At 42.2% G+C, this 23,683-nt stretch overlaps 2 protein-coding genes across 2 annotated transcripts in view; both read left to right on the top strand.

Annotated features, from left to right (window-relative positions):
• tut7 (terminal uridylyl transferase 7) overlaps positions 1-9,141 on the top strand; it is a gene marked incomplete at its 5' end in the record, with an annotated part of 63,592 nt that extends 54,451 nt beyond the window's left edge. Inside the window, one exon of the mRNA XM_080532850.1 lies at positions 6,395-9,141. Coding sequence (XP_080388976.1) covers positions 6,395-6,453 — 59 coding nt within the window. The 3' untranslated portion in view covers positions 6,454-9,141. The remainder of the gene's footprint in view (positions 1-6,394) is intronic.
• The window catches only part of kiss1rb (KISS1 receptor b), a gene marked incomplete at both ends in the record, with an annotated part of 203,944 nt that overhangs the window by 116,505 nt on the left and 63,756 nt on the right, over positions 1-23,683 (top strand). The window lies entirely within an intron of this gene.

Here is a 23,683-nt window from a genome sequence, read left to right as displayed (position 1 = left end):
CCAGACATCGGGTGACCAGATGTCCCGCTTTGCGCGGGACTGCCCAGCATTTTCACGACTTTTGGTGCGTCCCGCAAATTGGGACGATGTCCCGCATATTTCATTTTGATTGGCTAAAACGCTTTTCTAAAATTATATTTACCCAATGGCTGTGGAGAAAGCAGGGAAGGCTATCATCGCGGGGACCAGTGTCCATCTTAGCGCCGCAACCAAGCGCCGGGGTTGCCAGCGATTTTACCTGTTCAGTTGCAGCAGAACGTCCAGATTCTATGGAACATCTTCAGCCTATCAGGAAACAGCATTCATGTTCCAATGGCAACGGACATTGCCATACGTGGACATAGGGAGCTGGCTGAATGTGCGAACCACCCACTGACTCAAAGGGGTCGGAAAGTGAAACTTTATTGTGTCAACAATATCTAGTTTTCATTTTTTTTCATAACACCAACTTTTGAAGTACCCACTCGATATAATAAACAACAGTTTAACAATCACTATACTGTATACTTGTAATTTGTGGATTGGATTCACTGTTCTAGTTTGCTGTAGGCTACTGGTAAGGGACCACATTACTTGTAAATATACTTTCGTTTTAGGACAAGAGCAAGGACTGTGTTCATCTAGTTATGTGTTTTTAGAATGTTCATGTTCTCTCAGCATGTTGTGATGTTATAAAAACGTAGTTAAATGTTCGTAGCGATGTACCATTGTTAGCCGCTAGCTGTTAGCAGAATTTGTTGCTGCGGCAGAGTGATTTTTCTCCCAGTCTCTCTCTGAGGTGCACCAACATTCAAATACTTGTGTCATCTTAAATGTTTTTCCGATGTCAATGTATGACATCATTTGAAAGCTTACAGTCTGTAGTTTCAGGCTATGTAAAAAACTGAAAAATGACTAATGCAATTGGTTTATCCTTTGACCAGCTGGTATCACTGTCATTGTCTGAATGAGTGCAGAGTTAGCCTTGACAGCTATGTCAATGCATTTGTGTTGCAAATGGGAGGCAAGTTAGCTAGCTAGATAGCCTACATACTCAATCATCTAAAGGCCTAACACTGTCATGCTACTTTTCAAATTGATACTGCACTTTGACTTCACTTTCTTCTCCTTAGAGATACTTTATTGTGAGTTCACATTCAAATAAAATATATTCTACATTCAAATAAGATATATTTGGATGTGTATAAATATATACACAAACATACCGTATTTTCCGGACTATAAGTCACACTTTTTTTCATAGTTTGGCTGGTCCTGCGTCTTATAGTCAGGTGCGACTTATATATCAAAATATATATAATTTCATTAACATTACCGTCTACAGCCGCGAGAGGGAGCTCTGGGCCGCTCTGGGCTTGTGACAACTATATGCTACTCCTGTACCACTGAAGAAATTAGGCTAACTGAAACATTAACGGGAGCTTGGTGATCTTGCTTACCGGTAACTTGCTTGTTGGACTCGCTGGCTTGTTATGTTAATTTAGCCTATTCAGCCTCCCAGGTATGTTCTTCATGCTATTATGTAGCTGAATAACTGTTAATGTGTTACGTTAAGATACCGGACACCTATTCAGCCTGTTGTTCTGTGTGCTATTGTGTAGTTGAATAACTTGCCTTTCCAGATTAAATGTCTCTTCTTGGTCTTGGATTTTGTGAAATACATTTCTAAATAAATCCCCCCCCCCAAAAAAAAAGACTTATAGTCCAGTGCGACTTATATATGTTTTTTTCCTCTTCATGACGTATTTTTTGACTGATGCGACTTATTTTCCGGAGCAACTTATACTCCGGAAAATACGGTACTCCTTGTCCCACATTTGGTTTGTTGGGACCTGGTCACCCTACCCAGACATGGTCCGGTGTTCCAAACCAGTAGCATAACCAGCGAGTGTGACAATAACAGCTTAAACAAGCAATTCTATCCCCAACCCTAACCCCAAGGAGAGACGTAGAGATGTAAGAAATGTTCAGTTAACCAAGGAGAGACGTAGAGATGTGGCTGTGATGTCAATTAGAGAATGAAAACAACAGTGATGGTTTGAAGGTCATAAGGAGGACTGTCATAAGAAAGACAAATGTTGTCAAACGAGTGCTTGGAGATGACTCCAAAGTCTAAACAGCGCCACAAAACCAACCAGTGGTCGAAGATATAATGAATTAGGGGGTATTCACACTTGACGTCTTTTTTTAGAAAAAAGCGCGGCCTTCAGCGCCTTTTTACATACAACCCTATGGGAAAATGGAAAAACGGCCGCCTTTTAAAAAGCGTGAGAAGCGCAGCTGCCGCCGCCTTTTTCAGTTGAATTTATTTAACTTTTCAGAAAGGCGCTGTGTGTCGTCAAGCGCCTTTCTGACAGCTGACCAATCAGGACGAGGAGAGTAGGTACGCGTGTACCTTAGAATCGTAGAATGTTGTAGAATGAACTCGTGATTGCTACTGGTGTTTCATAACGTGGTTCCAGTGTTAGCAGCATTCGGCAGAAATCTTCATTTTCCGCAACACTGTTGCAAATATACCCAGTTCAGTACAACACACCTTGCAAATATACCCAGCGATAGACTTGGTAATAGTCGTAGCCTCGGGGAGTAAAAGGGAAGCCTTGTCTGCCTCTTAGACATGACTACATCGTAATGATTACAAAGATGCCACTTGAAATGCATGAAATCCAAGTGTATTACATATTCGTAAAACAAAGTGCAACTTCTCTGCTTTCAGAAACTGTTTGAATTTTTAGATTGGGCATATAGTTCATGAATTACGATAGTTTGAAGGAACGCTGTAAAATCCTGTCTAGACGCGAATCAATCGGCATTAGTCAAATACATGCTCACATCCAGTCATCCGCTCACTGCTCTCCATCAAAAATGGCACATCCATCAATAATATTACATAATAACAACTGCTCTGATTAGATTGCTTAGATTGTTTAATACATCAACGGGGGGGAAAGCGAGATGAACTCGCGAGTATCATGCTTCCTCCATTGAACGGAAAGTCCTATCTATTCCATTCAAAGTGTTTTAGCCTTCCCCCTTTCCACTGGTAATAAGGAATTGGCAAGAATAGATCGATATAAATAGATCAACATAATGCAGCACTATCATGCACAGATCAGCCTTAAAACATGTAACGTTACATATATATAACGGAGCGATGTATTTCTACGGAAAGGCTGACTGAAGCGGGGCTCATACAATCTCCGCGTATGTGTGAAAGAGGCTTGAATGTTGAAATAACAGTAATAATATTACAATGTTCATTGATAAAAGGGATGACAAGAGATGGAAAGGGGTTTTAGAAGGGGGATGACGAAGCGCGCTGGACTGAGGAACAGCATAGGCACAGGACATAGCATAGTCGTAGCCTCGGGGAGTTAAAGGGAAGCCTTGTCTGCCTCTTAGACATGACTACATCGTAATGATTACAAAGATGCCACTTGAAATGCATGAAATTTATTACATATAAAGTTTATTACATATTCACCTATTATTTGACTGACTGTCAGTCACGAATGGTCCCAGTATTGTGGCTTCAGTTGGGTTGTAATTGTGCTTGCTGCAGAGCACGATGTTATTGCTGATATTTTTGTTTTAATCCTGTTCTTTTACCAACTGTTAAGACAACAATAAAGTAAACTAGTTACTTTAGCTAGCTAAAGATATTGGCCCCCCAAATAATTTTACAACTTGTTATAATTCTTTTACGATGTTTCTCCGTATTGAAGGTATATAAGCAACGCAGGGTGCGCTCGTAAATTCGCTCAGAGCGCCGGAGCGCACACTGGGTTCAACGTCATAAAGGGACCAGGTAATTTGATTGGACAAGAGGCATTCCATGAGTGCTGATCAGATTTCCAGGGCGAATTTACGAACGCAGCTAGCGAACAGAAGACGAAAAAACCGTCAGATCAGATATATAAACAGGTTATTTTGATAAACTATATATATGGTTACTTTCTCGCCTGAAAACATATTAAAACTTCATAAAATGACATGTTAACACTTGTATTGCCAAAATTACAGCTTTTAGCCAATGGAGGTTAAAATGGACGATTTAAATTGCCCGCTGCTAGCCGGTGCGAAATGCATTCTGGGAAAAAGGCGGTGAAGGCTGCGCTTTTTTCCCATGGGTTGTATGTAAAAAGACGGTGAAAAGTAGGGCTGCAACTAACGATTATTTTGATAATCGATTAATCTGACGATTATTTTTTCGATTAATCGGATACAAAAAAAAACGGGAAAAAAAGATTTGTTTTGCACATTTTATTTTAGGTTTTCTAAATCAGCCAGGCCTATACATATACATGTGCAAAATGAATAAGTATTAATAAAAAATAAAAAATAATATCAATAAAAAAGGCCATAGTCCAGGCCATGGACTATGGCGGTAGATTGTTTCAATAAAGTAGTTGAACTCTAGCTCAATACATGCATTGTTTTAGGTAATAACTTTGCTTAATGTAAAGGTCAGTAACCCAAAGTGCAATATAGGCTACAGACAAGACACTAATGTTTTTATATAACAGATATGCTCCAAAACAATGCAATGTGTCCTCTCACTCCATACAATAGGCTAGGCGACAGTCAGTGCCTCACTCTAACTCACGGGTAGCTTGGTAGGCTACCACTAGCTAGCCTTTAGCTTATCACCTCTGCTCTACCACTGACGTTAGCCAGCTAGCTAAATACACTTGTCATGCAATAATGAATTCATGAATGCGAGCAAACACTCACTGGCTATCGCATTACATTACAGTCATTTAGCTGACGCTTCGCCAGAACTCACACTAACGCATTTGCATGGAGAGCAGGAGACCATGGAAGGGCCTGAGCCCAGCAGGACTTATATAATAAAACAATAGGAAGTTAGCTGTAACCCTCCTCTATAGAAACATAGTTAGTGCTCTGGTTCTCAGCACAGCTACGCAGACTACAGCTGGACGGGCAGCGTAGTGACAGTCAGCTAGCGGCAGCAGCGCGCTAACCCTGCTAGCTAACTCACTAGCATGTCCTGACAGCAGACAGCAGACAGCTTCACTCTCAAGGCTTTTGAGTAGCATGATTTAAATGTAGCCGCCGCGCCGATGTAGGTACCGGATTTTCCCACTTTTCCGGTTCCGGGTTCTGCCCTTTCCGGCCATAGGTAGCGCTATGATTCGCTATGATTCGCGATGCCTACACCGGCCGCAAGACAGCGTGGCGTGCGTCAACAGGAAGTAGGTTTGTTATGGAAACAAAACCCGACAAAAAAAAAAAAAAAAAACGACGAATCGATAATGGCATTCGTCGCCAACGAATTTCATTATCGATTTTTAGCGATTTCATCGATTCGTTGTTGCAGCCCTAGTGAAAAGGCGCTGAAGGCGAGTGTGAACGCCCCCTTATAGTATTATCAGTACAGTGTATCTGTGCAGTCTGAGGTTTGGCAGTTAAGTGCAATTCTGACTGCATAGCTTGAGACTTTTTTACTTTTACAAATTGAGAGATTCTAATCTTGTTCAGAAATCATCAAAACTAAGTATAATATAATTAAATGAACATAAAATAATGAAACTCCTCTAAACAGTTTGGCATGCATTTCTTTATTCCAAAACCACACGTTTTGGTTTTCTCCCCCTAAAATACAAGTAAATACTACTATTTTAAACTTGTGATTAATCTGATTGTAATCGCACAGCACTAATAACTACACACAACTAGATGATCACACAGTCCTTAAACATAAACATAAAAGACGATGACGACACTCGAGTACAAAGCGCAGAACGTGTTACAGCAGACGATGAGTGCTGTGAATCGTGTATCGTAAACTTAGTTTCCTGGCAAATTACAAGTAGCTAGTGCTCCTAAAACTGTTGCTAGTTATACTGAATGGGCTCTTCAACATTTAAACTTTGATAACAATGAAAAATAAATAACATTTTCTAAATTTTTCTCAACAACTAGATGATCACACAGTCCTTAAACATACACATAAAAGACGATGACGACACTCGAGTACAAAGCGCAGAACGTGTTACAGCAGACGATGAGTGCTGTGAATCGCGTATCGTAAACTTAGTTTCTTGGCAAATTACAAGTAGCTAGTGCTCCTAAAACTGTTGCTAGTTATACTGAATGGGCTCTTCAACATTTAAACTTTGATAACAATGAAAAATAAATAACATTTTCTCAATTTGCGCGACTTCACGGTTGCCGACGTCATACACCTTTCACCAGCCGCTGTCACATATGCAGGATTTTCTGTTCATATACAACAGCAAAATATGTGTTCTGGTAGCTGGTATTACTGTAGGGTAGTATACTGACTTTCTTATGCATCTCTCTCTGTGTGTGTGTGTGTGTGTGTGTGTGTGTGTGTGTGTGTGTGTGTGTGTGTGTTTGTGTGTTCTAGGCAGTCTAGCCAGCAGGCACACGGGACGTTCTGGTCAGAGGAGGAGCCCGGTGGACTGAAGAAGACCAGTGGTGCAGAAGCAGCTCCTGTCCTCCTGGTCTGAGCAGCTCCCCGGTCCGTCAGCCAGACACCAGAACCCCCCAGCAGGACCGCTCAGCTCGCTCAGACCCAGAACTCTGAACCTAGGACGGCCTAGTGGCTGAGCCTGGCGCCCAAGAAGGCCTTTGTATCGTTTTAAAACCGTCACTCCTTCCACGAGGAGCCCTTTTTAACAAGTACCCTTTGTTTTAACAGAAAAGCCATGATGCATGCTCGTCGTTTGTTTACCTGACCATCAGGGTTTTTCTTTTTATGATTATTATTTTATTTTTTAAAGAGTGATTTTTTTGTTTGATTTGTCCTGTGCACTGATGTCCACCTACCTTTCCATATCCTCCGGCCTAGAAAGTAAGCTGTGTGTCTGTGTCTGTGCGTCTGTGCGTGCTATGCTTTTTCAAGAGGCGGAACTTCTCCCCAAACAGCTTTGGGGGTGGAGTCTGTCCTCTGGGTGGATTCTGTCCTCTGGCTGGAGTCTGTCCTCTGTCCTCTGGGTGGAGCCTGTCCTCTGGGTGGAGTCTGTCCTCTGGGTGGAGCCTGTCCTCTGGGTGGAGTCTGTCCTCTGTCCTGGGTGGAGTCTGTCCTCTGGGTGGAGTCTGTCCTCTGGGTGGAGCCTGTCCTCTGGGTGGAGTCTGTCCTCTGGGTGGAGTCTGTCCTCTGGGTGGAGCCTGTCCTCTGGGTGGAGTCTGTCCTCTGGGTGGAGCCTGTCCTCTGGGTGGAGTCTGTCCTCTGGGTGGAGTCTGTCCTCTGTCCTCTGGGTGGAGTCTGTCCTCTGGGTGGAGTCTGTCCTCTGGGCCGTTGTTGAACTGCACCTCCTTGTCTATCCAAAGATGGCGGGACTCCATTCCACTCCGTTCCTGCCCGGTGAAATGTCGAGTGTGTTTGTGTCCTGTCATGATCATGACTCTGTTGAACAGTGGTGGGCAGCTGGTGTCCAAGAGGGCTCCTAGCCACAGATCTAGGATCAGGTTCCCCCCCCTTCCCCAATGGTGCTTTAACCAATTGGGAAGTGAAACATTATCTGAGCCGTTGCAACAAACTTCCTCCTAAGAAAAGGCTTCCGTTTGTGCAAGCTTTTGTTCCTGCTCAGCACTAACTTAATGTAGACCACTGAGTTTCAACGGGTGTGTTATTGCTCAGCTGTTACAAAAGCATGCAGATACTGCTGACCTCCGAGTAAGAGGATTCCTTAGTGGTGAGACATTGGGGGGGCGGCAGGAAACATAATTTAGTCTTTTTCGAGACATGTTTCAGGCCGCAGCGGGTGATTGGTGGGATTGGCAGCTGTAATGTGAGGCTCTGTCCCCCTTCTGCTGCTACTGTCTGAGAAACCTGCTCATCAAATAGACTTTCTTTTAAAAAATAAACATGTTTTTCTTCATGCTTTTAATGTCCTGAATAGAGACATGGTGCTTTCATCCACCCGTGTTCTGAGGAGATTTCCTTGTTCACTTCCCAATGGAAAGCATGAATCCTTTCAACAACATCAGAGATCTATGGAAATGGATCACTGTCAATATTATTGTAAATAAATAGAGTACAACTCGCAAAGGTGTACCATGATCCGTAAACAAAATACGTGAAGCACATATGATTTACTATCGACACCCAAACACCTCTTGATTTGTATAACAACATTGTGAATGAATGCAAAATGATTTGTAAATATGTCTCTAAAGATTTGTGAATAATTGCTCTTACATTTGCAAACAAATGTCACTGCTTTAATTTGTATTCACATATCATGACGTCTTCCCAAGATCATGAATAAAAGCATTGCTTTGTGTAGGTATCCAATGATTTCAAAACAACACTTTAGTGTTAGCACTGTTGAATATGCTTTTGTGGATGAAATCTGTGGATTTGTTATCATTTGTTTACAGAATTTTGGCACTACCATTCCACATGTTCATGGAGAAATGATTCACAAATGCATCTGTTGGCTCAGTCCATTCAACTAGAACATCTTTCCTCAAACTGGTCATTGTGCGTTAGTTCTAAAAATTCTCTGGTGGAATTCCCTGCTTTTATTTAGGTTTTTTATTTTATTTTATTTTTTTGTATAATTGGGCCTCTCAACTATACGAACACGGCATTTTCACTCACATAAACAGATTTCTCGAAACTGATAAAAAGTGAAGATATAAAAAAATATCCGATTGACTGGATCAGTGTGGTTATGTTAAACGAAGCTGGTGTTGATGCAATGATGTCAAGCCGTTCACACACGCAAAACGCTTGTCAACAGCAACAACCACACAAAATAATCCGTTTTTGCTTTCTTAGTCGCCATAACTTGCTTTTCTGTCTGTTTTGTACTTTTCTTTTCTGTCTGTTTCAAAGAGTTTGGTATGTTTACGTTTTGAGTCACTGCCGCCGTTTTATTGCAACTGACTGCGCATGCCCATAACGTTCTTCTACTGTGTTTGAGAGATCGTGTTCAGTTTTGCCTTTTCGTATGGACAGATATTTTTGTGGTGTGGACAACGTTTTTCTTTTTTAAACGAGGACGAAAATATCCGCTTAAAAAAAATCTCCACATACGTGTAGTCCAGGCCTAAGTCATATTCAGAATAGGTTTAGACATTTTCAGGTGTTTAGTTCGCCTGTTAAGATGAAACATTCACTGTGACTAATGTTATTGTACTGAATAAAGCTTTGCTAAGTCAAACATTTGTCACTGATCATCATTTCAACTGACAAGCTAGTCACTTTGCTAGCAACACTGTAGAGCTAGCAACACTGTAGTGCTAGCAACACTGTAGAGCAACACTGTAGAGCTAGCAACACTAGTGCTAGCAACACTGTAGAGCAGGGGTCGGCAATAGGCGGCCCGTGGGCCATTGCTGGCCCATCACCAATAATATTTGGCCCAGCAGATTATTTTGATAATAATAATAATAATTCATTGAATTTATATAGCGCTTTTCCGAGGCTCAAAGACGCTGACAATATAGGGGATACGGAAAACACAAAAACAACAAGTAACATGGAACACAGAGTCAGCGAACGGGGAGGGGGGGGGGGGTGGTTAGGGGTAGGGGAGGCTGTATGCATATCAGGGGGGTGGCAGGGTTAGGGGAGATGGGTAGGGGAGGTTGTATGCGTGTCAAGGGGGGGGGGGGGCGGGGGCGCCGGGATGGGGGAGATGGGTAGGGGAGGCTGTAGGCATGGGAGAACAGGTAGGTTTTGAGGTGGGATTTAAAAGTGAGTGAGGGTGAGTCTCTGAGTGGTTGGGGGAGAGAGTTCCAGAGGCGGGGTGCAGCTCGTGAAAAGGCACGGTGACCGAAGCCTTTGAGTTTTGAGGGTGGGACAGTGAGGGGAACAATGGATGAGGATCGGAGGGTACTGGTAGGGCAGTGGGGGAGAAGGAGGTCAGTCAGGTAAGGGGGGGCCAGGCTATGGAGGGCCTTGTATGTGAGGATGAGGATTTTGAATTGGATGCGTTCTTTGATGTGGAGCCAGTGGAGGACAGGAGTGATGTGGTCACGGGAGCGGGTGTTTGAAAGGAGGCGTGCAGCAGAGTTTTGGACCATCTGGAGTCTATGGAGGGAGCGGGAGGTGATGCCGGTGAGTAGGGAGTTGCAGTAGTCAAGGCGGGAGGAGATGAAGGCGTGGATGAGGGATTCAGCAGCGGGCGGGGAGAGGCAGTGTCTGATTTTTGCTCTGTTGCGGAGGTGGAAGTAGGAGGTCTTGACGATGGAGCTGACGTGGGGATCAAATGAGAGGGTGGGGTCCAGGATGAAGCCAAGGTTGCGAGCCAGGGGGGAGGGGGTGATGGTAGTGTCATCAATGGTGAGTGTGATGGGTCCGGTTTTATTGAGGGTGGATTTGGTGCCGATGAGGATGACTTCGGTCTTTTCACTGTTGAGTTTGAGGAAGTTGTGTGAGCCTGGTTTTTATTGCTGAAATGCAGTTTTCAATGTGAGTGAGGGGTGGGTTCTGGGTGGAGTTTGTGGTGATGTAAATCTGGGTGTCATCGGCGTAGCAGTGGAAGTCCAGGTTGAATTGGCGGATGATGTGACCGAGGGGGAGTGTGTAGCAGAGGAAGAGCAGGGGGCCGAGGACTGAGCCCTGTGTGACAGAGGAGGAGAAGGAGGTGTGACCGGAGAGGGAGATGAACTGTTGTCTGTTGGTGAGGTAGGAGGTGAGCCAGTCCAGGGCGGTGCCCTCAACACCCAGTTGGCGCAGCCTTTGAAGGAGGATGGAGTGGGACACTGTGTCGAAGGCTGCGCTCAGGTCTAGTAGAACTAGGATGTTGAGGGCACCTGAGTCTGCGGAGGTGAGGAGATCGTTGATGACTTTGACCAGGGCTGTTTCAGTGCTGTGATGTGGGCGGAAGCCAGATTGAAGGGGTTCGTATAGTTTGTTGGATTGGAGGTGGGAGTGAAGTTGGGCAGCGACAGCGCGCTCTAGGGTTTTGGAAAAGAATGGTAGGTTAGAGATGGGGCGGTAGTTGGAGAGGTTGGCTGGGTCAAGAGTGGGATTTTTGAGAATGGGGGTGACAGCGGCAAGTTTGTAGCTTGAGGGAACGTGGCCTTGGGATAGGGACTGATTGAAGAGGGCAGTGAGGTGGGGGATGAGGGCAGGGAGGCAGGCCTTGGTCAGGGTGGTAGGGAGGGGGTCGAGGGAGCAGGTGGTTGTTTTGGAGGCGGTGATGATAGTAGTGATGAGGGAGGAGTCAACAGGGGAGAAAGTAGTGAGAGGAGTAGGGGGAGGGTAATCAGGAGGGGGGAAGATGACAGCAGGGGGGGCGGGGGTGGTGGAGTTGGAGATGGAGGCAGTCAGTGAGCTGTTGATATGGGAGATCTTGCTGCTGAAGGCGTGGAGAAAGGAGTTGCAGAGATCAGGGGAGGAAGTTGTGTTGTTGTCCGGGGGCTGGAGTAGTGTCTTGACAGTGGAGAAGAGGGTGCGGGGGTTTCGATTGGTGGTGTTGATGAGGTTGGAGTAGTAGGCAGATTTGGCAGCTTGGAGTGCGTCACGGTAGGAGGAGATATGGTGCTTGTAGGCTTCGGCATGGACAGTGAGGTGGGTTTTGTTGTGGAGTCTTTCTAGTTGCCGGCCGGTCTGTTTCATGGTGCGTAGTTCAGGGGTGTACCAGGGGGAGGAGGAATCCAGTTTTTTCTTTTTTACAATATCGGACCGACATTCCCACATATAGCGGCTATACTGTCCGAATAGAGAATCTACCACCACCTAAAGAATGCTTATTGTACTTTTATCCATGTTGAGAGTGAATGACACAGGGACAGACAATCAGGCAGCGAGGTGCACCGTCTCGTGGTGCCGCTTAATATTATAGTCTTTGCAAGCAGCCACAACTTCATTACAGATAAGACACATCGGCTTTGCATTAATGAAACCAGGTAGGATGAACGCATAGTTCTCTGTCCATTCCGCTTTAAATGCCCTGTTTTCACCGTCAACCTTCCTCTTTAGACCTTTGGATGACATTTTTCGTTTTCTCTTGCTAGCTAGCAGGTTAAATGTGTAGCTAACTTCTCACTCAAGTAGGGTACAATATTGCCAATCCAATAATAATGTGACGTTGTATGTCTGGGAGGAGCGGGGAATAATTATCCAAATAAAAGTATGTTAAACAATTATTTGAATAAGTTAGGCTCTGCTACATCGTCAGTCCACACATTTATTATTCAAAAATATGGAAAGGGAAAAAAAACTCCTCGTTAATAGTTAAGTTTATTACGCCACCTATACAGCTTGTTTACAGTCAGGGCTGCCAAGTTTCACCAAAAGTTTGGAGTGAGATTTTTTGGCGGTGGAGCGACCCAAAACTGTGCACGTTTTGGCAGCGGCGGCCCCTCTCTCCCACCCAATTATTTGTGCTAGTTTCCTGCAATTTTACATGTTGTTCATAATAAACCAGCACAAGAAATGAAAATAATAAATAATAAAATTTTAGAAAACAAGAAAAAAATTCTGACAATATATCATATTTATGAAATCTTAATAAACAAATACAGTAGCCTACAGACTCTGAAAGAAAAATTGGCCCCATCAACAGGACTCAGCCCCTTGGTCAGCAGCAGAAAGACCCGTGGTCATCATCTTATATACAGTGCATTGCTCATAGATGGCTATCATGTTATACAGTACATACCAGGGTTTTTCCTGGGTCAGAATGAGGGCTTGGTGGGGGATTTTGTGCGCGCGCAGCGCGCCCACATTTTTTGGGAGGGACCCCCAATTGTTGTATTTGTATTGTAAATTGTAATTATTAATAATAATTATTATTAATGTACCTGGTTATGTTACAGTAGAGAAACAAAAAACAGTTACCAAAACGGAGTATTTACTAGCTAAGATTGGCAAAAGATTGGCGTGGTGCAACTGAAATTAGTAAACAACTAGTTTGAAACTAACTAGTAACAACTAGGGGTTTAGTAACTACTAAATGCCTGCATTTAGTAATGACTTACGCCATATTGGTGCAACCCAGTCCAGTAGGCTACCAGATACGATGTTGTAATGTATGCACATATTTTGCTACCACGGTTGCCAGATGGAATTAACAATGTCCAGCCCAACCGGTCTAAAAGCTGCCGTCCAGTGTGACCAAAAGTAGCCCAATCTGGCAACCCTGCTTGCTATGTTCTTGCAGCTCATGTGAACACAGGTTCTTCCATCAGCGCTCGCCTGCCGCTTCGATTGCAGACTCAAGTTAACGCGCGTGCAGAAAGATGCTACGAAACTCATGTCCGGTAGCTTTCTTTCAAGGAATTTCAAAAATAAAAGTCCCGTAAAAAAAAAAGTTCTTTCTCTCGCCGTGAGAAATAGAGATGCGGCGTGAGAGCGTGAGAACTGGTTGAAATGCGTGAGTCTCACGGTGATTGCGTGAGACTTGGCAGCCCTGGTATTACAGGTATCTTGATAAATGCTCTGCATCTCCCACAAATGCATGTCTTAAGGCCAATGCACACGGCGTGCGATTTTTGTCGCCGGACAAAATTCGATTTTGAAGTTTGAATGGAAGTCTATGAGAAAATCTCATCCCAATGCACACGGCCCCGATTTTAATCGCACCGCGAAAATTCGATTCCATTCATTTTGAATGGGACAAAGCACACGGCGGCCGATTTTTGTCGCACTGTCAAATTTTGTAAAAGTTTGTGGTGCGACGGATTATTGCATCACAATGGGACAATTGGGAAAACTTCAACTGGTCTATCTAAATTAATTGAGTCACTCATAACGGGGAGAGAGACTGGAGCATACATTTTACACGCGTCTTTCGGTCATAGACAGCTAGCTTGCTGAGCATCAACTAATTTTCCATAACGTAAAAAGGAGGCGGCGGTTGGTTGTGGGTCTACGAGATTCTGCAGTCTCACAATGAAATGAGAGTTCAACTTGGTCAACAGTTGAGGCTGTAGTGTCCAGGAGGACCGCTCCAGACAACTTACTTCAGGTTGAACAGACAGGAGTTTGACGTGGATCTGGGAGAGATTGGAGCCGTCGTCTCCAAGATGCCAACCACATTGCGAGAGTATAAAATATGTGCTTTAAGGAGGGTATTGTAGTGCCAAAAAACGAGAGCCATAGGCGGAGCGGAGACATTTCGGAGCTAGCATCAAAACACTAGACTAGTCTATTACGGTTCTGTACTGTTATAAACTGTTTAATAACAGCTTCCAATACAAACGGAACCAAATTAATTGTAACAGTTGTTTGTTTCTACCTGGCTGGCCCTGGCTCACAAACAAAGAGGTGACTAGCTGGCTAGCTAACATTTCGGAGCTAACATTTCGGAGCTAGCATCAAAACACTAGTCCAGAGCTGCCAAGTCTCACGCAATCGCCGTGAGACTCACGCATTTCAACCAGTTCTCACGCTCTCACGCCGCATCTCTATTTCTCACGGCGAGAAATAACAATTGTTTTACTGGACTTTTATTTTTGAAATTCCTTGAAAGAAAGCTACCGGACATGAGTTTCGTGGCATCTTTCTGCATGCGCGTTAACTTGAGTATGCAATCGAAGCGGCAGGCGAGCGCTGATGGAAGAACCTGTGTTCACGCGAGCTGCAAGAACGTAGCAAGCAGTGGTTGCCAGATTGGGCTACTTTTGGTCACACTGGACGGGTGCATTCGGCAGCTTTTAGACCGGTTGGGCTGGATATGGTCAATTCCGTCTGGCAACCGTGGTAGCAAATTATGTGCATACATTCATACATCGTATCAGGTAGCCTACTGGACTGGGTTGCACCAATTTGGCGTAAGTCATTATAAATGCAGGCATTTAGTAGTTACTAAACCCCTAGTTGTTACTAGCAAGTTTCAAACTAGTTGTTTACTAATTTCGGTTTCACCACGCCAATCTTTTGTCAATCTTAGCTAGTAAATACTCCGGTTTTTTTGGTAACTGTTTTTTGTTTCTCTACTGTAACATAACCAGGTACATGAATAATAATAATAATTAATAATAATTACAATTTACAATACAAATACAACAATTGGGGGTCCCTCAAAAAAAATGTGGGTGCGCTGCGCTCGCACAAGATCAACCACCAAAGCCCTCATTCTGACCCAGGAAAAACCCTGGTATGTACTGTATAACATGATAGCCATCTATGAGCAATGTATATAAGATGATGACCAAGGGGCTGAGTCCTGTTGCTGGGGCCCATTTTTCTTTTAGAGTCTGTAGGCTACTGTATTTGTTTATTAAGATTTCATAAATATGATATATTGTCTGAATTTTTTTCTTGTTTGATAAAATGTTAATTATTTTCATTTCTTGTGCTGGTTTATTATGAACAACATGTAAAATTGCAGGAAACTAGCACAAATAATTGGGTGGGAGAGAGGGGCCGCCGCTGCCAAAACGTGCACAGTTTTGGGTCGCTCCACCGCCAAAAAATCTCACTCCAAACTTTTGGTGAAACTTGGCAGCCCTGATAACAATGACTGATAGGGCTTACAAGTAATAACTCACACGGAGACCTGACCATACCTGTCAACCCTCCCGTTTTTCCCGGGATTCTCCCGTATTTTACCTTTCTTTCCCGCTGTGCTCCCGTTTAAATATTTTCCCGTAAATCTCCCGTATTTTTAACCTATAATAAAATATAATTGAACACTTAATTGTTAGACGTTGGCGCATGCGCACAATCGCTATATCCATGTCAGAGTTGACTTGTCTCCTCTCGTTTCTTGGGCTGCGTTCGTAATTTTGCTCTGAGAGTGCCGGAACGCACACTAGGTGCAACGTCATAAAGGGACCAAGTAATTTGATTGGATAAGAGGCATTCCATGAGTGGTGATCAGATTTCCAGAGCGTTTTTTACGAACACAGCCTTGATTATCGCTGTTTTAAAATGATCGCTGGTAGCTTTGCGCCGCTCTTTTCCCATTGACATCATGGTGTCAAGTCATGTATAAATAAATGTGCTGAATTTAGATGCTCTTTTGTGTTTTCATGCAGGCATGTTCAAAGTATTTTACTTTCAACCAGGTATCTGATTCTGACCACCTGTAGTCACTTACTTAATGTAGGAACTACTTAATTCTTGTTGCACTGAAGCAGGTGGTTGATTGACTGTGTCTACCCTTGACTAAATGTAAGGGGTATCCTATGGTTGTCTAGTGGTGATGTTAGGATTGACTGTGTGTACAGTCTAAATGTAAGAGGTATCCTATGGTTGCCTAGTGGTGATGTTAGGATTGACTGTGTGTACAGTCTAAATGTAAGGGGTATGGTTTGTGGATGGTGGGGGGGGGGGGGGGGAGGATGACCCGGGGGTGCGCAGGGGGGATATCCCTTATTTTCGGGAAAATATCCCTTATTTTCAAATCCCAATGTTGACAGGTATGATGGACCTGACATGCAATTGACCATCACTTTACTGAACTCTCTTATTCAGGTATCTTACAGGTTCTATGACTGCATCCAATTAGGGTAGGGAGCGCCACGCCGCCACCTACTGGTTAGGCGTATTGACATGTATTTCACAATACATCACACTCCATAGAAATTAGTGGGTAAGGGTTCAACAGCAAGAGCCGTTACAGAGCCAGATAGCATTAGGGTGGTGCTGCTACCATGCGGTGAAGGGAGGAATTGCATTTTAAATATGTATTCTGTTTGACAAGGCTAGCGGGCCATAAATAATACATTATAAGACCGAAGCTGACCGTGGCCATGAATGCCCCCCGGGCCGGACTTTGGACATGCCTGGCCTAGGTGTTCACATACTTTTTCCAACCTACACTGTGAATGTTTGAATGATGTATTCCAAATGGACAAGAACAATACAATAATTTGTGTTATTAGTTAAAACACATTGTGTTTGTTCATTATTATAACTTAGATGAAGATCAGACCATATACCATAATAAAGGATTAATAATATTTTTTTTACAAATCAGACCATATTTTATTTATACATTAAGGCACGTAATTTCACATACTTTTTCTTGCCACTGTATGGTTATGGTTTTAAGGTCGTCCCAAAGACCACACTTGCTACCTACCTGTTGCATAGCTGTCATGTAAAAACTTTTCACAAAATTGTATGTTTCCATGTTGTGTAATGCTGCTGTGTTCAGATGTATGTTTTCATGTTGTGTAATGTTGCTGTGTTCTCTGAACGACAACACCGGCACGTTCCGGCTATACAACTTCCGGTTTTGTTGTCGTAACTCCAAAATAAAAGCGCCAGGTATTAGAGCGCTGTAAAGTGATTGCATCACAATATTTAAGAATATGTTTTCATACATTAAGGAAATATTACGTAACAGAAAATGTGTGACAGAAAAGTTTATTTTGATCATTATAATGTACATATTCATCCAATTACAATTACATAGGGAACACATGAAGGACTGTACACAAATAATAATCAAAGACCATAAGGATTGGACCATAGAGGACTGGAGTACGGTCATCTTCTCTGGAGAGGTCTACAAGCCACAGTGTCTCGCTTCCACTGTGAAGGACAATGCTCCATGCCACACAGCCAGGTCAATCAAGGTGTGGATAGATGACCACCAGATCAAGACCCTGTCATGGCCAGCCCAATCTCCAGGCCTGAACCCCAATGAAACCCCCTGGAATGTGATCAAGAGGAAGATGGATGGTCACAAGCCGAGCTGCTTGAATCTTTGCGTCAAGAGTGAAATAAAGTCACTCAACAGCAATGTGAAAGACTGGTGGAAAGCATGCCAAGACACGAATATGAACATGAATATGAACTTTTTTTTGTTATTTTGACCAGTTGTCATTTTCTGCAAATAAATGCTCTAAATGACAATATTTTTATTTGGAATTTGGGAGAAATGTTGTCAGTAAAAATGTAAACCCAAAGAAACTATTAGTTTTGCAGTGGTCTCTTAATTTTTTGCAGAGCTGTATTTTCCAAGGCAAAACATAATGTTAAGACCTTGCTTTAGATTCAAATTCACCTGATCCATATTCTAGAAGTGTTGCAGAGTGATACCAGAGAATAATTGAAATCTTTAAATTATGGATTATTAGGATATAAGAACAATTACAAACGCTTCCTGGGTAATACTACACCAAATATAATATGGTCTATGTGTGACTTCAACAAGTTGCTTCTAACCTCAGACCATTCGGTTTACCCACGTCGGTACTCCCTCTCTAGTCAGACTGAAAAGCTTTTATCTAACAAATATTTCCTATCATTGAAATTGTGCTGTATATTTTTAATACTTGTTGTAATTGTTTTATAAATAAAGTATATCTGATTGTATTGAACAGATCGTGCTTCTTTCCTATTAGCCTACAGTTTTTTACGGTCGCTAAGTCACAGTGTTCAATACTGAAGTCAGAGTCACAACTCTTCATACAGTCTGCATTACTAACATGCATGTTGGCCAATCACTTCTTTCATGTCTCAAAAGAAGCTCGTTCAACCACACACTGGCAACAATGTTCACTCAGAAAGCATACACAGTCATTCACAACACTCTGACTTACAAAACACTAACAACAGGGAGCATTACATAGTTTTAATGATTTTCACAAGAATGAATATTTCATTATAATTTTTTATTTATTTATAGTAATCATAGACAGAATAGTTGACTGTACAACTGTAAAGTATTAGGCAACAAGAATGAATCAGAAATGCCGCAATTTGCTTCTATCCTTAAGTGTTTTTTTTTCTCAGTATCTTTGCAGAAAGTAAGTTACGGTACATTTACTTCAAAGAACACTACATTTACTTGTGTAAAATGAAAAGTGAAAAATAAAGTGGAAGATGCAAAGTTCAAACAAAAAAGAAAAACAGAAATTCCAGGGCTACAATAGAATAGCAATCACACCAAAAATGTCTCACTCCTGAGGGTTTTGGTCCACCCTCTGGTCTGCATCTGGTCACATCTAATGTCTCCCCTGGCAATGCATCTAGTCTATTTCATTTCATTGTATATATTCTGCTAATATTTTCTAGACATTTCAATATGACTACTGCAAATAGTGAAAATACCACCGTTCATCCGTCATCAGACTTTTCTGAGGTGCTGGAACTGAAGAGTATCAATAGAGTGCAAAATAACAGCATCTGCACACTCAAACACTGTGCAAAAAACAGTGTATTGCGAGCTTTCGGTCATATATGATAGGAATATGATTACTGCAAAAATGCACCAAATCATTCTGTTTTGAATGTGTTCTTCACAGTTTTGAACACAGTGTGTTAGCATTGGAAAAATGGGTTGAAAATACATAGTGTTTTGCAGGTGGGGGAGTTTGAATGAGAGAAGTGTTATGGATTTTGGAGAACGTGGTCATTGAATACATTTTGTGTGAAAGCAATGGAAAAATCACAGAGTAAGAGTCACAGTTTGGCCCACATGGACTTCTGCTTCGCTGACTGTATGAAGAGTTGTGACTCTGTGACTTCAGTATTGAACACAGCGACTTAGCGACTGTAAACAACTGTATTAGATGTTTAGTAGACTCTTTTAGCCTGTGGCGTGCTGCCCTCTACTGGTGGGTAGTGAGAAGTCCCAGTGTACACATTGTACTAAAATTATTTACATGGAATATTATAATAGTGATTCACACATGTTTATTAGCCATCCCCCAGCAGAAGCCAACCACATACACAACATGTTTACATGTTTATTAGCCATCCCCCAGCAGAAGCCAACCACATACACAACATGTTTACATGTTTATTAGCCATCCCCCAGCAGAAGCCAACCACATACACAACATGTTGGAGAATAGTCTAAAAGATATACAACTTTGGATGTCCAAACATCTACAACTAAATCAGGAAAACTTCGGCGTATGGGTTGTTGTTTCCTCTCCATTCCACCAGGCTCGGGGGCGAGGGGCTACCCTTTTACCACCCAGATACCTGGGGCTGATTCCAAGAAACGCGATTAACTCTGATCCAGGTTTAAATCTGATCCGGGCGCTAATTTCAGTTTGCGTTCGGTTCTATCAATGTGGCTCAAATAATTAGCTGCTTGGTTGCTATGCAACCAATCCTTCTGAGTAATTCTGGTCGCGAGCAGGTTTAGAGGCTGGTTTAGGTAATACGTGCCTCAAAAATGTCTCACAGGCGGAAACTATATCCCGAACGACAGTTCCGTCAAGTGTCTTTTAGGAAATATTAGTTCCCACTTTTTATGAGATAGATAGATACTTTGACTGTGTGATAGATAGATAATTTGATATTTTGAAAGTGTGATCAATTGATAGATAGATAGATAGATAGTTTGATTGTGTGATAGATAACTTGATATTTTGAAAGTGTGATAGATAGATAGATAGATAAATAAAAAAGTATATTAAAAAATAGGTATGTCTATGAACTTGCATTACCATCATCACAGTGGGGTGGTTGGCGCAGGGGTTAAGGCAGCCAGCTAGAGGTCTGAAAGTTGCTGGTTTGAAGCTTGATTTAATTTAATGTTTTTGTTTTACATTTAACCGAAGCCTTCATCCAAATCTATTTACTATATATATATATATATATATATCTGTCTAAGTGAATCATCTATCCATCAGTAATCATAAGAAAAAATAATCTATGCCAAATCCAGGGTTCAGTTAGAAGAACATATATTACTCAGAAAGGCTTCAAACACCATTGTAATCGTGTCAGTTCTTGTAAATTAGCCTATATTAGTAAATGATAGCCTATATACTTTTTTAGATGAGATTTTAGATTAGATTCAGACAACGAAATGCAATAAAAAGTGAGTCTGAAGAGGGATTTGAACCACCGACTTAAAATGACGAAGAAATACCATGGCAGCGGTCAATACCACTATGCCATCGTGACGATATGACTGTTTGTAACCTGCTGCTGATATCACCACAGTAGTAAATATTCATTTATTAAAATATGAACATATAACAATAACTGGGGCTAGTATGACCTATGCATTTAATCGGTCAGCAATTTCTTGCCAAACCATTTCCCTGGCCTTGTTAATTGCGGCAGTATTACACTATTTTACATCTTATTTGTCGTCTTCATGAAGATCAATCTTCATTTCGACAGTTTGACTCTTCGGGGCTCTTTATGTCTGCGTGCACGCGCCCATATCGAGGATTTCTAAGCCGGTGTTCTGTGAACACTCATGACACAAGTCTGATCCTCGTTCGAGGAATCACCTGAGGGTTGAATTCCAATCCCGAGTTGCCTGATCGCCTGATTTATTTTAATCGCCGATATACTAATCAACGTAAGTGGAACGGCCCCCTGGTCCATGATAACATGATTGCATCACGCAATTCCTGCAGATATTGCAGGTGCACTTTCAAGCTGTCAATCTCCCGTTCTACCATATCCTCAAGGTGTTTTACTGGATTCAGATCCGGTGACTGGAAAGGCCACTGAAGAACACTGAACATCATGTTCATGAAACCAGTTTGAGACGGCTTTTGCTTTGTGACATGGTGCGTTATCATGCTGGAAGTAGCCATTAGAAGATGGGTACCTTGTGGCCATGAAAGGATGCACATGGTCAGCAACAATACTGAAATAGGCTGTGGCATTCAACATTCCCCACAACATTACACCACCTTCCCCAGTGTGGACTGTGTACAGGGCCCTATTCCACAAAGCTCGATAAAGTTCTAAGCCTCGATAAAGTTCTAAGCCTCGAAAATGTTAGCTTGCGTTCGGTGCCATCAATGTGGCTCAAATAATTCGCTGCTTGGTTGAGCTCCTTCTGAGTCAGATATAATTAGCCTGGTCCCGACCAGGCTAAAACACAGGCTATAGTCATCCGTGCGTCAAAAAAGGCTCACAGGCGGAAACTAAACCCTGAACGAAAGTTCCTCATGTGTCTTTTAGGAAATATTAGTTCCCACTTCACACGAGATAGATAGATTAGATAGTTTGATTAGATAGTTTGACTGTGTGATAGATAGATAATTTGATATTTTGAAAGTGTGATCGATCGATAGATAGTTTGATTGTGTGATAGATAACTTGATATTTTGAAAGTGTGATAGATAGATCATGTAAAAAAAAAAAGAATTAATAATTAGTAATTGTCTCAATTTGCATTGCCGTCATCACAGCGGTCTGGCTGGCGTAATGGTGAAGGCTGCGGACTCGAGTTCCAAAGGTTGCGAGTTTGAGACTTGACTAAGTCAATCATTTTTTTTTGTTTTTACATTTAACCGAAGATTTCATGCAAAGGTTTCAAACACCATTGTAATCGTGTCAGTTCTTGTAAATTAGCCTGCACCATAATTTTATAGCCTACATACTTTTTTAGATGAGATTTTAGATTAGATTCAGACAACGAAATGCAGTAAAAAGTGCGCCTGAAGAGGGATTTGAACCACCGATATAAAATGACGAATAAATCCTATGGCAGCGGTCGATACCACTAGGCCATTGTGGCGATATGACGGTTTGTAGCCTGCTGCTGATATCACCACAGTAGTAAATATTCATTTATTAAAATATGAACACATAACAATAACTGGGGCTAGTATGACCTACGCATTTAATCGGTCAGCAATTTCTTGCCAAACCATTTCCCTCGCCTTGTTAATTGCGGCAGTATTGCACTATTTTACATCTTATTTTTCCGTCTTCATAAAAATCAATAATTCGGAATGCTGCGCAAATGTAGTACCCCTGCAGAGTGGAGTATCTTCATTTCGACAGATCGACTCTTCTGGGCTGCGTATGTCTGCGTGCACCCGCCCATATCGAAGATTTGTAAGCCTGTCTTCTGTGAACACTGATGACACAAGGCTGATCCTCATTCGAGGAATCACCTGAGGCTTGAATACCAATCTCGAGGTCCCTGAGCGCCGCATTTAATTATAGCGCCGCTATATTAAGCCACCTTTAGTGGAATATGGCCCAGGTGTACCTAACAAAGTGTATATATAAGTATATTCTCCTTTACTGTAACCTCTCGCTTCAAAGGAAAGCGCCACAATCTTTTATTGATATGTCTGGTAGTGGTACATTAATGAGCATAATGTTCATGTGGCAGTTAAAAGTCATTTTGTTTGCTTAGCAAATATCAAATGTGCGTGTAGGGGACGAAAAATACAGTCTGCCTAGTGTGATCTACTCATGTAATCCGGCCCTGGGGGGTGTTCCACGTACGTTGATTAGTATATTTGCGATTAAAAGGAAAGCCTCGTTCAGGCAACTCTCGATTGGGATTCAAGCCTCAAGTGATTCCTTGAATTAGAATCAGCCTTGTGTCATCAATGTTCACGCAATATTTCTGGTTTGGAAATTCCCGAATTTGGGCGCGTGCCTGCTGTGAGAAGAAGCCCAGAAGAGCCAATTGTCGAAAAGAAGATACTAGACTGGAACGTGACAGCGCAGCGCTACTACTTATTGATCTTTATGAAGACGAAAAATAAGATGTGCAATACTGCCTTAGTTAACAAGGTGAGGGAAATGGTTTGGCAAGAAATTGCTGACCGATTAAATGCGTAGGTCACACTAGCCCTTACTTATTGTTTTACGTTCATTAAAAAAATTCAAAATGTTTTATAGTTTCACTACTGTGGTGATATTAGCAGCAGGCTACAAACTAAAGTGGTGTTAGCCACTGCTCTCAAACCATAGTGTTATTTTAAGAAGGGGGTTCGAATTCTGCTTCTGACATATACTTTTTACTGCATTTCATGGTCTGATGCTTGTACTCTACAATAACAATGAAGTTGAATCTAATCTAAAAATGTATGTTTAAAATGATGGTGT

The sequence above is a fragment of the Nansenia antarctica genome, assembly GCF_963989245.1.
Source record: "Nansenia antarctica genome assembly, chromosome: 5".
NCBI classification, from domain to species: domain Eukaryota; kingdom Metazoa; phylum Chordata; class Actinopteri; order Argentiniformes; family Microstomatidae; genus Nansenia; species Nansenia antarctica.
The sequence above is the reverse complement of the archived record's forward strand: the minus strand, read 5'-3'. Positions and strand labels throughout refer to the sequence as shown.